At 43.7% G+C, this 16,924-nt stretch overlaps 1 protein-coding gene across 2 annotated transcripts in view; it reads right to left on the bottom strand.

The window, feature by feature from the left end:
- The window catches only part of VWA3A (von Willebrand factor A domain containing 3A), an 82,887-nt gene that overhangs the window by 24,878 nt on the left and 41,085 nt on the right, over positions 1–16,924 (bottom strand). For both annotated transcript variants that reach the window (XM_083153264.1, XM_083153265.1), the window contains 6 exons: positions 15,297–15,400; positions 11,974–12,054; positions 10,164–10,258; positions 3,998–4,117; positions 2,313–2,387; positions 750–894 (listed from right to left, as the gene is read on the bottom strand). In XM_083153264.1, coding sequence (XP_083009390.1) covers positions 750–894; positions 2,313–2,387; positions 3,998–4,117; positions 10,164–10,258; positions 11,974–12,054; positions 15,297–15,400 — 620 coding nt within the window. The remainder of the gene's footprint in view (positions 1–749; positions 895–2,312; positions 2,388–3,997; positions 4,118–10,163; positions 10,259–11,973; positions 12,055–15,296; positions 15,401–16,924) is intronic.

Here is a 16,924-nt window from a genome sequence, read left to right as displayed (position 1 = left end):
CATACATCTTGACTCAATAGGCCATGCAGCTCCTGCCCAGTTCTGCTAACATTGGGTGCCTTTTTTGCTGAAAATTCATCTTATTTGCATTGTTATGACCAGCACACACAAGGAGCTTCCAATGATTAAAATGACATTTAAATGACTGTGTGCGACTTTGGCTGTACCTGCATACGGAATGCTATGTTACAGTGATTTCAATGAATACACTATTTCATATGCAGATTCAGCCTCACTCACACACATAATATGTGCATGCTGCATATCATTTTAATCAGCAGAAGCTGCTGATGCCCCTAGGCATTCCAAATGCCCTAGGCAATTGCCTAGTTTGTCTATGCCTAAGGCCGGCTCTGGGCACATGGGAGTTACGGTCAGCAGCCACTAGCTCATCAGCTATAAGGAGCCGTTAAGCATAAGCCCTGTGACCCAATCTCAGCAGAGCTCTGGCGCATTCACCTTACATTGGAGCAGAACACAGCACACAGCAAGTCTATAGAAGCAGCAGTGATAGCACTAATATGGTAATGCAGCAGGAGGCATAACGCCTTCTGCATGCATTACTGAGTCCAACTGCATTCTAGGATTCAGTATTGGATTATCTGCGAATGCATTGGAGGACTGTGTGACCTACGCCAGCCGTAAACCTTGATATACTGTAGCGAGCTTTCCAACACTATCAGTGCATTATAACTGTGTTATATCGCACCGGTGCATAACATCATGATGCAGAAGAGTCTGTCACTCACCACATTCTGGTCTGGAGCACCACTAGTAAATAAGTAGATTCCCTGCGATTCTGCATTTTCTTTATCAGTGAAGTTGAATTCCACTGCTCTCTGTATAGCCCCCATAATGTTCCTGCCACCTTCACACTGCAAGGCCAGCGCCCACCTAGAAGCAGAGACACTTCATTGTTAATGTTCAAGTATTACTTTTGGATAAATCTAAGCATATATATATTTAATAATGAGAGGAAAGTAGCATAGACGAGTGTGAGCAACAACATCCCTTAAACACAATACTTAGAGTAGAGGTTCCCAAACTCACAGGTCACGTTTTCCAGGTCAAACCCAGAATTTTAATGTAAAAGGGGTCCCGCATACATCGGGATATGGTCATTTGGTCTACAGCATGATGGTCGACAAGCAGTGGGTCGACACCATAAGGTCGACATGGTTCTAGGTCAACATGGGTCACGGTCACCATGGTTCTAGGGCGAAAGGTCATTAGGTAAACACAAGCATTAGGTCAACAGTCAAAAGGTCGACATGGGGTTTGTCACTGTTCTTTGAGCCGACATGTGCCGACAGGCGGTATTTCATTCCCTATCATGCACTAGGGCCTGGTGTGAGAATAAAATAGTGTGCCGAGTGCAGCGAGGCACCATGAATGAAGCATCGCGAGGGAATGCGGTGCACTTGCAACTGTGTCCATGTCGACATTCGGGCAAAAAAACTGTGAAAAACCCCATGTCAACCTTTTGACTGTCGAGCTAGACAATGTCAACCTAATGCTTGTGTTGACCTATTGACCTAAAGCCATGTCGACCTAGAACCATGTAGACCAACATGCTGTAGACCAAATGATCCCAACCACATACATCTACATTCCGAAGACCGACAATAGTTTGTATTGAGGAGTTTCTGTGACTAGTTACATGCTGGACTTCCATATAACTCTGGAAGGCAGTCTGTACCTCTGGGACTGGTCTTTTATACTGCTTCTTATATTGTTTGTTATGTCATTTATTTGGTATTGTCTGTTCCTCAATTTTATATGAATACATTTCCTGTTGGTGTTGCACTATATATCTTTATTTATCTTCTTACATTTTATTGTAATGTACAAATATTTCTCAGATGGGGATGAGATGCGCATGGGAACCCAACTGAGGGTAAACATTCCATCTTAAAGAAGAAGTGGCAGTTTGGCACATTAATCCTTACAGCTACTGAAGGTACGTCACTGGGAGAAGGGTACTAGCGCCATCTAGTGGGTGAAGAGCTAATACACATGGTGGATCATTTATTCCACACAACTGTACTATAAACTCTCATTTCTTTCTTGCTTATTGTCTGCTTTTAATGTGTTATGGAACATCTTAAACAAGAGAGATCGCCAGTTCAGAATCTCACTGATGCCTGAGCCAGAACGGTTGTTATTTGCCCCTAATGATCCCATTATTAGGCACACTCAGGCCCACATTTATTGACAGTAGCCTGTAACCTAAGATGGGCAGATACACTAAATACTGCTGTATTGGGGAGCTTCATTTATTAATTGACTTTAATTACTAAAGAAGAACTTACTTCCAAGCACTTTGCAAATTTTCACAAGTTGCAGCGACCATTTCCGATTTCCAGAATTGAATCTCACTTCCATATCTGTAATATATAATATGGCTTAATTACAAATGTAATAACATATCCCACAATAATAATTATTACTAGTGCCCACTATAAGTTTTAAAATGGAAATGCAAACTAACAGCTGTCTCCACATGGGAAGAAGCTTCTTAAATGTAACTACGGTATCATCTATTTCCCCTCCCAACTGGATGCAACGTTACTATTCTTGTGAGAAGCAAAATGTTCCATCTCTTAAAGTAACGCTATGGGCCAAATGTAATAGGGTGTGAGAATCAGATCATGAAGGAAGTTTGGGAGAGTTTTCCCTTTTTTTTTTAAAGCGGCAATCATTTATACTGGAAAAACCAGGTTAGTTTGGCCATGTAATTGAGTGCCGCTTTAATAAAATGGGAAAACTCTCCCAATATCTCTCCCTTTCTGATTCTCACACCCTACTACATTTGGCCATCTATGTTAGACTACAGGTAAGTATGATATTTTCCCCTCTGACCACTGATATTTTAGGAACTGCTGCTACAAGGGACCTCTACTGCTCCATTTTGTTGGGCTTCCAACCAAATTATGATTTCTGAATCTAGATAAAAGACGTCCTTAATTCCATGTTGGAGCCTCCTGTGCATAAGGACCAATTGACATTTTATTTTGCTAGTCTGCCCCAAACCTCAAAAGACATCCCAATAAGTTATTATCCTATGTTCTGGCCACTAAATGCCTCATTGCTAAGAATGAGAAGAATCTGTGGTCACCTGGGATATTTAAGGAATTTCACAACCAACCACAGCTTCCTTGAGTTTTTGGTGCTTGGCATCTACCAATCACAATGGGCCAAGCACTCATATCCTCTTATTTGGAGCCTGTTTCCTTGCAGGTGTGGATCGTATTGTCGACCCGACTTAGATCGACAGTCATTAGGTCAACACCATTGGGTCAACAGGCAACTAGGTTCGACAGGGTTCTAGGTCGACATGGGACAAGGTCGACATGGGTTTAGGTCAACAAATGCATTAGGTCGACATGGGTTTTTTCACAGGTTTTTTACCCGAATGTCGACACAGTCAACATGGACACAGTTGGTAGTAAACCGCAGCACCTCCCATCACTCGCTTCAGGCACGGTGCCTCGCTGCGCTCGGCACACAATTTTATTCTCCCACCACGCCCTAGTGGATGGTAGCGTATGAAATACCGCACATGTCGGCTTAAAAAACAGTGGAAAAACCCCATGTCGACCTCGCAACCTGTCGACCGAACCCATGTCGATCTAACGCATTTGTCGACCTAAAACCATGTCGACCTAGACACCTGTCGACCTTCATCCATGTCGACCTAGAACCCAGTTGACCTTGTTGCCTGTCGACCCAACGGTGTCGACCTAATGACTGTCGACCTAAGTTGGGTCGACAATACGACCGTATCCCTTCCTTGCCCATTTCATCACAGAATTCCAGTAGCAACTGCCTAGTCTCTTTCCCCTTCCTAATGTATAGTGTATACTCCCATTACTTAAGGTTAGCATCGTAATTTACTAACTCTTAGCATATTAACTCACTATACAATGTACTGTACAGTATGCTAATAGCAGAAATTATATAAATGTTATTGTCTTCAATGTGTATAATAACTCACGCTATAATGTTAAATAAATCCTTGTTTGCCATTTGTTCTTCCAGGAGTAGTCTGAGAGAATGCTGTATGTGTATAATATGCAGGGCATTCTCATCTGATATATCCTGCAGCAACACAACCCTGCAGCAGAAAAAAAAAAAAAACATGGTTAGGAAAATTTAGGATATACATTGCCAATTAAATTTCTTCCTATAAGTTAAAATATATATATTTTGGAAAACCTGTGACCAAATCTATTATAGAACAATAAAAGGATTGGAAATTAAGTGATCTGGTGGCGCAGTGTTAAAATTATGTAATAAAGTGCACAAACAATATAGTGATATTGTGATAATAAAAATAATTAAAATTATTATGAAAAATACATCCCTCGAAGTCCAAAATAAATGATTCCTCTATCGAAGATACGTGAATGTTCCACAATGTGTTGAAGAGGATATTCGTGTTACCCAATTGAACAACAGAACGTTTTCCACATTCAGTGATTGAAGGTAAGTGTTGCTCAGAAGTAAAAAGAAGATACAAGATGAAATGATCGGGGATTAGTGTTACAATATTGTTAATAAAGTTTTTTCAAATGTTAGTGGTGTTGATATATTTTGAGGAATGAGTGGAGAAATATTTCTCCTGTGCACCTCGCTCACCTCTATGAGAGAGACGAGGAAGCATATAAAAGGTATCTTTATAGTATCTGAAATAAATGTATGATCCCAAATATATAACCAGGATGGCGTACTCCACTCACAGCGGATATGTAGTTATAGCCTCCTTTAATGGTTTCTTTAACTTCCTTTGTCAAATACACATATTGTACAGTATGTGGTGGAAATGGGGTTTGAAAGTGACTGGAATAGCGTACCCAACTCACAGTACATGGATATTGAGTAACTCATATAGTTGTTTCAATACTTGTGTAGTTTCACGGCGCCACCGCGCGCACACTCTGTCTCTGAAACTTGGCAGCCTGCCAGAGGCTTTGTTTACCTGTGCGCGTGCCGCTCTAGCTCTATCTGACTGTGCTAAAGCATCTAAATTTAGTTGGGTTTAGGGGTACACTATCAAAACCTATCCACAATGCCACTAGTCGACGCAACAGCTGTCGACCTTGTAAATTCCACTATCCACTCCAACCCGGTGTGGCGAGCACAGCGAGCCCCGCGAGGGGCGGTGGTACGCGTCCTACGACTTTTTCATACCCCCACTATCCACGTCGGTGTGGAGTTGATTTTATAAAGTGTGGCGAGCGCACCGAGCCCGAAGCGTGGCGAGCCTCGCGAGGGGACGCGGATACCTTCACAGGTATCCGCGTCCCCTCGCGGGCTTCACAGGTATCCGCGTCCCCTTATAAAATCAACTCCACGCCGACGTGGATAGTGGGCGTATAAAAAGTCGTAGGACGCGTACCGCCGCCCTTTGCGGGCTCGCTGCGCTCGCCACGCTTCGGGGTGGTGTGGATAGTGGAATTAACAAGGTTGACAGCTGTTACGTCGACTAGTCTCATTGTGAACAGGTTTAAGAGTGTTTTGCACAGTGCACCCCTATGTACCCCTACACCCTACTAAATTCAGACGCTTTAGCGTCTAAATCCAAATACCCCCCTTCTTAGCGGCTTGCAGGGAGTTTGGATTCAGATGCTAAAGCGTCTAAATTGTAGCGTCTGCATTTCGGACACCCCCTTTGATAGCGGTGTGCTGAGTTTAGATGGAATTAGACGCTACACTGATAACGTAGCGATGCGCTGAGAACAGCTAGAGCAGCAGGCACACACGCTACGCTGGTAACGTAGCGCTGAGAACAGCTAGAGCGGCACGCGCACAGAGTTTATAACAAGTTTCTAACAGACTGTGCTCGCGGCGGCACCGTGAAACTACACAAGTACCATGGTTTCTTTAAGACCGGAGGATATTTTCATTCGTAAGACATTTCGGGCACTCGCTGCGAATCTTAACCCCTGCAGCGGACGAGCGTCCGCGGCAGGGAGTTGTCAGGGAGCCGTGGGACGGTGGCAGCCAGGGAGATTAAAGTCTCCCTGGCTGCCCCAGAACATATGTGGAGGGGAGGTGGGCTCCCCAGGACCCAGGCAGCACAAGCTGCTCCCCCCCTATAGCCAGCGGGGGACCCAGTATTCACTGCACCCGTTCGTGCATATGTAATGATCGGATGCAGTGAATATATGAATATCTAATGAGCAGCTCGAGAGCTCCGGCCCCCTGCTGGCTGCTCTGTGTAAAAAAATAATAAAAAAAAAAATAAAAAATATTTTTTTAAAAAATTAAATATATATTCATGTGCTATAAGCACATGAATAAAAATAACATGCCCCTTCACAGAAAAAAAATCCTGATTTTTTTACACCAAAATAAAAAAAAAAACCTTTTAGTTTAAAAGTTCACATTCCAGCTCTCCATGAAAAGATGAAGAATTGCTACACGGAGAGACACGGCAAAAATCACTTAGAAAGACGGCGAATATTTCACATTGAATAGGGTTGCTCGCTTTTGAAGAGCAAAATGCTCCGTCCAAGGCGAAAAAAGCACAAATTCGCCATAAAACAGGGTGAATTTTTCTCATTGAATACTGCCCTTCATCTGATACAGTAAGTGTTTGTTCAATACAGCTGGCAAGGAATGCATACCATAACTTACTCATCTATGAGTGAAGTAACTCCCATAAAGATTTATTTCGGCATTTGAGAGTAGATGACAAGAATTTGGTAACCGTTCACATATAAAAAATTCTCCCCAAAATGGGGTACTTACATCCAAAATACAATGTTCCAATTATGCAAAGACTGAGGCAGGATCTAGGACATATACAATACTAAAAAGTATAAAAATATAAAACTACACCTTATAACATATTTTTTTTACTGCGCCCGCAGATTACGTCAGTTCTAATCCTTTTTTTTGTTGTATTTTGTTTAGATGTGGTGACATCTACCTAGGTTTTGAAAGGTCTACAGGCAGCATAGTGTCCCAATTTTGATCAATATAATTTTTTGCACATAACTCTATTATAGTGCAGTCAATGTGATAATGCACTAGCCAATCAGCATCTAAGGGTCACTTTTCAAACTGAGCCTGTAACTTTGCCAAGAGCCCATTGGCTGGTGCGTTATTGCTGTCCACTTTATTACTTCACCAGATGCATCTGCTCCTTTAAGTCATACCAGGCATCCCCTACTCCGAATCACATCCATGCCACCCCCCCTTACACCACTTCCACTGTGCAATGTTGCAATTGGCAAATCAAGCAGAAGCAGGTGTAACCACGAATAACACCATGAAGCCCTGTTGTTTCCTGAGTCAGTGGGTCGGATCCAGGAGGGTGTTCTGCTCTCGCTTGAATTTGGGATTAGTCTGAGAAATTAGGTAGTAATGATTTTAATTTAAATAGTTTAATGTGCTTTAAAAATATGCCCCCTTAAAACCTATGTATTGACTGTGGGTCTGATGGTTATGTACATTTTTTATGTTTATAGAACAGCGCATGTGCAGAATAGGGCCTGAATCCTCGCACACATTGGGGTTATTCTGATTCACTTGGAAAGGCACAATCACTCTCTAATTGACAAAACAATATGCACTGCAGGTGGGGCTGATGTAACATGTGCAGAGAGAGTTAGATTTGGGGGTACTTGTTTCCTAGCACGGCGCCCATCGTGGTAGATCGCATACCTTAAGTTAAGGTAACTTAAGGTATGCAATCAATGCGATGGACGCGATTTTCTCTTAATTAAGTGGCTTTATTGCCGGCAAAGAGAAAATCGCGTTGATCGCGTCCATCGCATGCCATTATAATGGCATGCGATGCGACCGACGCGATCAACGCGATTTTCCATAGGGCTCAATGTTAAAATAGCTTTTAATGCTGAAATCGCGTTGATCGCGTCCATTGCATGCCATTATAATGGCATGCGATGCGATCGACGCGATCAATGCGATTTTACATAGGGAACAATGGAAAATGGGGAAATGTGCCCAATTTTTCATTGTATATGCACCCTGATGCCTTTTAAGTATGTGAAATGTCCCGCCATTGTTAACGTGGTCAAATTCATCCCCTTACGATGCTTTGTTTAACACAAAAAACTCTTTCTTCCGGGCGAACACAACCACTGAAGCTTGAAATCAAGAGACGGATTTTTGTATCGGATATATCATTTTCTTAAATGCACTGTTGCACTTTTTGGGGCAGATTTATTAAGTTCGGTGAAGTGATAAAGTGTCTGGTTTTTATCACCAGCCAATCAGCTCCTAACTGTGAAGTTACAGGCTTGGTTTGAAAAATGACAGGTAGGAGCTGATTGGCCGGTGTTAAAACCCAGACACTTTGGGGGAAATTTACTAAAGGAAATTTGTAAAAAAAAATAGGTGTATTTGTATCCAGAAATACACTTATTTTTTACATTTACTATCCCGAAAATACGGCAATTTGTATTCGTATTGATGTGCTATCAATACGAATACGAACTGCCGTATTTTCGGGATAGTAAAGGTAAAAAATAAGTGTATTTCTGGATACAAATACACCTATTTTTTACAAATTTTCTTTAGTAAATTTCCCCCTTTTTACCACTTCACCAAACTTAATAAATCTACCCCTTTGTATCTTGTATATAGATACACTTTGCGCCTAGTGTTTAAGTCACCTCCACTCCTTTTCCCATTTGTCTTAGTATCTGATTGGTTGGCCATAGAAACAACCCATCTTAAATAGGACTCCGATCATAGTAAATGTCCCCCTATGTGTTGTAATACCAAGCCAGTTAGTTACAGAGTACTGTATCAGGTGAAACACCCATGTATTGAAGATGTGCATTAGGACGGGTTGGGATCATTCGTCAGAATGATTCTAGGTCTACAGTCATTAGGTCGACCCCACTAGGTCGACTGGCAGGAAGGTCGACCTGACTTTAGGTCGACATGGGCCAAGGTCGACATGACTTAAGGTCGAATTTGCATAAAGGTCGACATGAGGAAGGTCGACTGGTCATAAGGTCGACATGGGTTTTTCACTGTTTTTTGATCCGAATGTCGACACAGTCGACATGGACACAGTTGGCAATGAGAATCGGACCCTCGCATCGCTCGCTTCGCTCGCGATGCTTCGGGCACGGTGCATCGCTGCACTCGGCACACTATTTTATTCTCCCACCACGCCCTAGTGGATGGTAGGGTATGAAATACCGCCTGGCGGCACATGTCGGCTCAAAAAACAGTGAAAAACCCATGTCGACCTTATGACCAGTCGACCTTCCTCATGTCGACCTTTATGCAAATTCGACCTTAAGTCATGTCGACCTTGGCCCATGTCGACCTAAAGTCAGGTCGACCTTCCTGCCAGTCGACCTAGTGGGGTCGACCTAATGACTGTAGACCTAAATGCATTCTGACGAATGACCGCATCCCATTAGGACTATAGGACTGATTCAGATTTGATCGCTGATCTGCGAATTTGCAGATCGAGCGATAATAGAATTACTGGGCATGCGTATGGATCCTAGCATGCACGTGGGAACCCAAATAGCGACAGAAATTGCGTATGGAACGTAAACGCAATTTGGTCAGAGGTTGACTGACAGGAAGCAGACATGAGGGTAGTAACCTGTCATTTTTTGGGAGTGTCAGAAAAAATGCAGGCGTACCCAAGCCTGTGACGTCAACTCCGGCCTCGATTAGGCTGTTTCTGTTGCAGATTGCAAAAATCATTCGATAGTTGGGGATTTGCGTATACAATTGCGTATGGATTTGCAATCTGTGATAATTTCACGATTCTCTCCCAGATTTACACTGGGTGGATTTTCTTTCTGTCTGGGCGATGGTTATCTGCTCACAGTCCTCTGCAACATTGTAGATCAGCGATCAGGTCTAAATGTGAACTATTCTGTAGCATTATTTGGTTACAATTAACATTGGCTTTCTAACATGTTCATATCTGATTATGGTACTCAGTTGTCATTGGTGTGTCATCGGTGTCACAACGCCACAGAGGTTGGTATCCTCTGCTCTGGGATAATATACAGATGAAGCCTCTGTCATTCACTGCCGGCGCTGTGTCCCCTCTGGCGAGCGCTGGCGGAGAGGGACTCCAAGAAAAATAGAAATGTCTGGTACTGTATGTCTGGTTAGTTTCAAGGTTTAAAAATATATTTATTGAATTTTACCTTTTCTCACACATTGTTCCCCAGAGTCTCCTGCTTCCCTTTGTGAGCCAGTCTATTCTTTTTTCATAGGTCCGCGCTGCTTTGGCTAGCTGTTTCTGAGTGCCGGACATAATAAGGAATAGTAACAATATAGTATTAATGACATTAGAGTACCCCATCAATGCTGCAATAGGCCATGGTTTTTTTCTTTTTACAGTAGAATATGCTATATAGTATTTTTAAAAACAGTTTATTACACTGAAGCAGATTAATACTTCTAGGAGGTTATTCTGGTTGAGTTGCTGGGCTGCGAATTCCAAGCCTTTGGAGGCCACCAGACGCCACCCTGCGAATGCCGATATGCACGGCTCCCCCCCCCTCTAACACGCGCCGCGTTTGTACACACTGGCAGCAAATGGATGTTTTACATAAGCATCCATTCAAAGGCTGTGGGGGAACACCCACACCATTCGATGGTCGCCGACAATCGAATGATATGGAAGGCCCATGCAGATATAAGGCTACTCTCAGGTAACCTTAGATCTGCGTGGACATTTGGCAGGAAGTGGGTGGGCAGCTGACATCCGGTGGTCTCAGCTGCCCGCTGCTGGCGCTCACATCACTGGGTGATCCTCATGGGAACGCCCATGAAATGCTGGGTGTTCCCATGGGCGCGACTATTCACCCGCCCGCAGTCTTGGGTGCGTGCACCCTGCAAACAGTCTCCTCGCCATGGCTGCACGCACCCGGCATATGCACATGCGCAGAAATGCGGCTGTGCAGAAATGCGGCTGTGCAGAAATGCGGCTGTGCAGAAATGCGCCTATGCAGAAATGCGGCTGTGCAGAAATGCGGCTGTGCAGAAATGCGGCTGTGCAGAAATGCGGCTGTGCAGAAATGCGGCTATGCAGAAATGCGGCTATGCAGAAATGCGGCTGTGCAGAAATGCGGCTGTGCAGAAATGCGGCTGTGCAGAAATGCGGCTGTGCAGAAATGCGGCTGCGCATACGGCAACAATCGGTCCCCGTGCAAACGGACCAGAATAATCCCCCTAGTGGGGTGTTTTGCAGTCACTCATATAAAACAGAGGAGAACACTTTAATATTTCAAAGCAAGTTCTTATAAGTGAAATGCGTAGTATTAAAGCTGTTGTTTAATGGCTTGTGTGACAGGTCCCGGGCACCAATGTATCACTGTTTGCTTGAGTTGTTTTCCTGCTGGCCCCCATGCTGCTTTCTAACACATATCAGAGCAATTTTCAAGTAAATTTAATACCAGTAAAGTGACTGCCTGAGGCGGTAAAATTAGATTTTATTCTGTGTAGGAATCTAAATTGGATAAAATCCAGCTGTTCAACCCCCTAGGGCCAGTGCCTTTGCAAGACTGTACATAGTTTGAAAGGGGGCGGGTAGATGATGTCGGTATTCGCCCCGAATCCGCGTCAATCCATGCAGCCGCCGTGTGACTCCTGAGTGACTCCTGGGTCACGCGGCGGCTGCGAGTGCCGGGCACAGTAGTAGAAATCATTGATCATGATTTCTCTTCTGTGCGGCCCAATGCAAACAGATGTGTACACATCCATTTATATCCCTGCACAGGGATTCGTGCGGCGGGGGGTTTGGGTAATCGAGGATCGACCCCCGCTGTTGTATGGCCCCAATAACTCTTACTGTACATTAGACATTTGCAGATGTAGCATTAAAATGTTCACAATAAGATTTGGTGATACTTTGGGGCAAACAAGGGGTGTGGCTATGACGGCCCTGCCAGGTACATTTTCTCAAATGGCCATATGCTGAAACAGGAATCATATTGCTCTTGGAAGACTTACCTGGTATTCATAGAGCTCTGGAGGGTCCACGTGAATGTTTTTCACAGAACCATCATGCCATTCAAACTGCATCATTGCACGCTACAAAACAAAAAAAAAAAAGACGACTTTATTTTCCTTTATAACTTGTAATCACAGTCATCTACATTATATATCCATTCAATGGAAGGTACAACTATAGCTGGTCTCTCACATCTAACTAACTAGAATTAATGCAGCGGATTGGACCTCAGTCTTCTTTCTATGTAACAATATAAAATGACTGGCAAAAATGATCACTTTAATCATCTTCATTAGCCCTTTGAGGCTGGGCATGACATGTTGTATTGTCCTGCACACAGTCTCTGGGACAGTGCTGGGGGACCTCTAGTGACCCCAGTGCCCAGAGTGTACAGCACTGCTGTCTAGGGAGGAGGGGGCCAGATGAAATGTGCACAGGAGCCTCCTCCTCTCCAGAAGCTCCCCTGTCATTTTCTATAAAAAATAAAAAAAAATCGATAGTATTTAAGAAAACAAGTATGGGATCCCCCAGCAGTGTCATCATCTCACCACAACTTCAGATTGCACTTCTTCCTGTAGGATGGAGGACTGAGACCCCGAAAAATCTCTCTGCAATGGGCATGTGTGATCTCAGCTTACACATATACATTAATACTGAAATGGGTGCAGTAACCCTACTAATAACTGATGAAATCACCAATTTTAGGTAAAGCGGGGTGAAGACTATATTTAGGAGCAGCCATCCCTACGATGTAGAATTGTTCCAGGATTTTGGCATTCACTGCCACAAGTTTTGGGAAGCAGTGGTGACTCCAGAGGAGGGGGAGCTGCAGCACAGTTCAGCTGTGCGGGTGGTGTCTGATGGACTCACAAGGCTGTGAAATTCGCAGCCTTGCGAGTCACCAGAATAACCTCCTATATTCCCTACTACATGCACACACGCGCGCGCGCACACACACACACACACACACACACATTAATTCTAAGGTTATTTTTTGTTGGGAGCCAATTATCCTATGCTGCTTTCACACCGCAAAACCTGCTTAGGCCCAGTATTTAAAACGTTTCTTAAAACGGGTCAAAGCAAGTTAAACCCCTTTCACATCGCATGTTGTAAACAGTATACTACCGTTTAATTACCATTTTTGTACCTTTCACATTGAACCGTTTCACCCATAGAAAACTGTTGTGGTGAAATAGTTTATAGAAATAGTTTGGTGCACCCCCCTCCCCCTGCTGGCTGACAGATAGCAGTGAGCACTGAGGTCCCGCTCTGTGCATATCTAATGAGCGGGACCCAGCGCAGTGAATATTTAATGAGTGTGTCCCCACCCCCTGCATATGAAATGAGCAGGTCCCGCTCATTCCATATGCAGGGGGCGGGGACCCGCTCATTAAATATTCACTACACGGAGCAGGACCCACTCATTCCATATGCAGGGGGCGGGGAACCCGCTCAATAAATATTCACTGCACGGAGCAGGTCCCACTCATTCCATATGCAGGGGGCAGGGACCTGCTCATTAAATATTCGCGGAGAGGGTCCCGCTCATTCCATATGCAGGTGGTGGGGACCCGCTCATTAGACATGCACAGAGCGGGACCAGCTTGTGTTTACTGCTGCCTGGGTCCTAAATACTGTTTCAGACCCGTTCAGACTGCAAAAAAAACTGAAACGGGTAGGACCCTGCTTTTTTTTACTATTTTGAATTACCTTTTTTTTAAAACAGTAAATTCACTCTGGACCTTTCAGAACGCACATATTACCATTTGAAACAGAAAAAAAAACAGCAAAGTACTGGGTAATAAGTGCGGTCTGAAAGGGGCACTACAGTACCAATATATTTTTGGATTGTGGGAGGAAACCCACGCAAGCACTGGGAGAATATACAAACTCCACACAGTTAGGGCCATGGTGGGAATTGAACTTATGACCTCAGTGCTGTGAGGCAGTAAGAGATATTGTGCCCAGGTTGTCTTGACTGACTGCAGTTCAGCTATTACATACCTTTGAATGGGTATGGGCATGCCCAATAAGTACCAGAGCAATAGTTTTCTTCTAATTTAACACCATTAGAATTTAGTGGTCTATTTAATAACCATTGAAAACCCTTTTTACTGACTTTATGACCTAAGAACAAATGTTCTTCCCATTTCCAAAGCCATGGGCAGTAGAGTAGTGATTTACATTGTCTCCATAGTACACAATAGGGAAATTATTTATGAAGCAGCAAAAGCTGTCCCGGTAGGGACAGATGAATATATATGGGAGGGGTGAAAATAATTCATTTTCAGATGCAAACTGCAAATGACAAGAAATAGACCCATTAGTAATGTCATTTTGGAGAATGAGCGCTAAAAAGAAAAAATGTCAGAGGAAAAAAGATTTGAAATAGAATAGAAAGCAAGAGAAAATGGCAAAAAGCGCCTGTAAGAAAAAAACTTGGTAAGTGTATGTTTACACACCTTTATAGGAGTGTTTGAGAAGTCCGTGGGGATCTATCTCCGCTCCGTCACTTTCACTGCTGCGGCGCATCTCAGCGCTGCTGGATGAAGGTGTCGCTGGGCTTAATCTGGGTAGCGGGGTAGGCAATCAGGATGGGTGTGGTATGCGACTCCGACAGTCGGGATCCCGACGGCCCGGAGTCAGACAGCATGGCGAGCGCAAAAAAGCCCCTTTCGCTCGCCACGCCCACGAGGGGAAATAGCGGGTGGCTGTCGGGCACCCGGCTGTCTGCGTTTTGACAGTCGGGATCCCGACGTCGGGTAAATGACTGTCGGGAACCCGTCCGGCACCCATCAGGATCTTCTCTCCTCCATGGGCAGCAAGGATCCTTCATTAAGCCCAGTGACACCTTCATCCAGCAGCGCTGAGACGCGCCGCAGCAGTGAAAGTGAGGGAGCGGAGATAGATGCGGCTTCTACAATCACCGCCGCCAGCTCCTAAACACCGCACCCAGAGCCTGGATAGAGGTGGGGATAGTGTCAGGACTCCCCACGGACTTCTCAAACACTCCTATAAAGGTGTGTAAACATACACTTACCAAGTTTTTTTCTTACAGGCACTTTTTGCCTTTTTCTCTTGCTTTCTTTTCTATTCCAAATTTCTTTTCCTCTGACATTTTTTCTTTTTAGCGCTCATTCTCCAAAATTGCATGTTACTATACCCATTGAGCTGCTTTTTCAGAATTTAGCGCAAGTGAACCCTCCCAAGACCCATTAGTAATAGCAAAATTATTGTAAAATATCTGAATTTACAAGGTTTTCTCAGAATTCCTTTATCATATCATATTACAATACTGTTTAACAGAGAGGTTACCTACCTCATAAAGTGTAGATGAGACCGTTTTCTGAAGTATAGGTACAAAATCTTCCACCAAAGAATAAGCATTAGGAGCTAGTATTTGATAGAGAATCAGTTTTTTGGCTAGAAGAAAGAATTCTTCTTATTTCAAACACAGGCATCATTGTGATGTATACAATATATTACAATCAACATTTTATTATATTTCCTCTACTGATGAACACACAAAAAAATGTTTACTAGGAGTCAGGGCTCTAGGGCCAGGTGCACTAAGCGTCAAAAAAGTGATAAACAACAAGCCAATCAGTTCCAACCTGCTACAGACTGGGTTTAAAAAATGAAAGGTAGGAGTTGATTGGCTGTTTATTTATCACACTCTCAACTTTATCACTTTTTGAAGCTTGGTGCATCTGGTGCAGACTAAATATAGAGAGTTGAGTATTTCAGTAATGCTGTGTACACACGGGGGAGATATGGGCTGTAATCGCTGGGAATATGGTCGCAGGCGACCATATTGCCAGTGATTGGGAGTGTGCCCCGGCGATAAATCAACGGGTGCGCGCTCCCGTTTTCTGCCCCATTGTAATCGCTGGTCGCAGGAGCTTGCTCCTGCGACCAGCTAATTACCTCTGCGGCACCCCCAGCAGAGGTTCTTTTTCAACAGCGACCATCTCTGGTCGCTTGTTGAAAAAGAGACACTGAGCAATATATTGCTCAGCAATATATTGCAAGCAATATATTGCTAGCAATATATCTCCCCCCGTGTGTACGCACCTTGAGAGTAGGTGGAATGGGATCATTGTATAGACAGCAACTAGGTCGACAAGCATTAGGTCGACACCACTAGACTCTGACGACCTAATGGGCCCCATACATCAGCAATCACAATTAATGGTTTTCCAGATCCAGTGATATTTTTGACCAGATAAATGGTTTCTACAATCTATTTGACTTGCCCACACATTACAGATTTGTTTCAGTGATCGGCAGATTTTTCCCATCTAAAGATTGCATCTTTATATCTGGAAAGAGCCCATACATCACCTCAATCGATTGTCATTTTAGATGCTACTTCTTTTAATAATGTAAATAGACAAAGAAGATTAAACGGGAATGCCCACACATATAAAAAAAACAACCGCAGATCATACCAGATTATTAAACATGTTTCAAAATCTGATTCAGCAATTGACTGGCGATCCCTATTAATTGTTGATTGGGATTGCCAAAAGGGGGAGCCCACGCATTAAAGATTAATTGTGACAATCATCCCCAGATCTGAGGACTGTCACAATTAATTGCTGATGTATGGGTCCCATAACCCATGACAACCTTCAGTCATGTCGACCATCCTGCATGTCGACCTTCCTTCATGTCATACTAATGGTGTCGACCTAGCGGTGTCGACCTAATGCTTGTAGACCTAGTGACCATATCCCAAATGGACACTTTGTATTGGAACCGGATTAGTATTGGTAACGGTGGGACGATTCCATTTCCAAACGTACAGTAATTTCTTTCACCAATGTACCGAATACCATTCAGGCATTAGGATCAGTAAAAGCCACTGCTGACCATATGACTGTAGGCCCTAAATGTGCAGTGTCTCATGCTGCTTGTCTGCAATCACACGGTGGTTAAATATAA

The sequence above is a fragment of the Crinia signifera genome, chromosome 7 (assembly GCF_055691185.1).
Source record: "Crinia signifera chromosome 7, ASM5569118v1, whole genome shotgun sequence".
Taxonomy (NCBI): Eukaryota; Metazoa; Chordata; class Amphibia; order Anura; family Myobatrachidae; genus Crinia; species Crinia signifera.
Note: the sequence above shows the minus strand (reverse complement) of the source record. Positions and strands in the feature narration are given on the sequence as shown.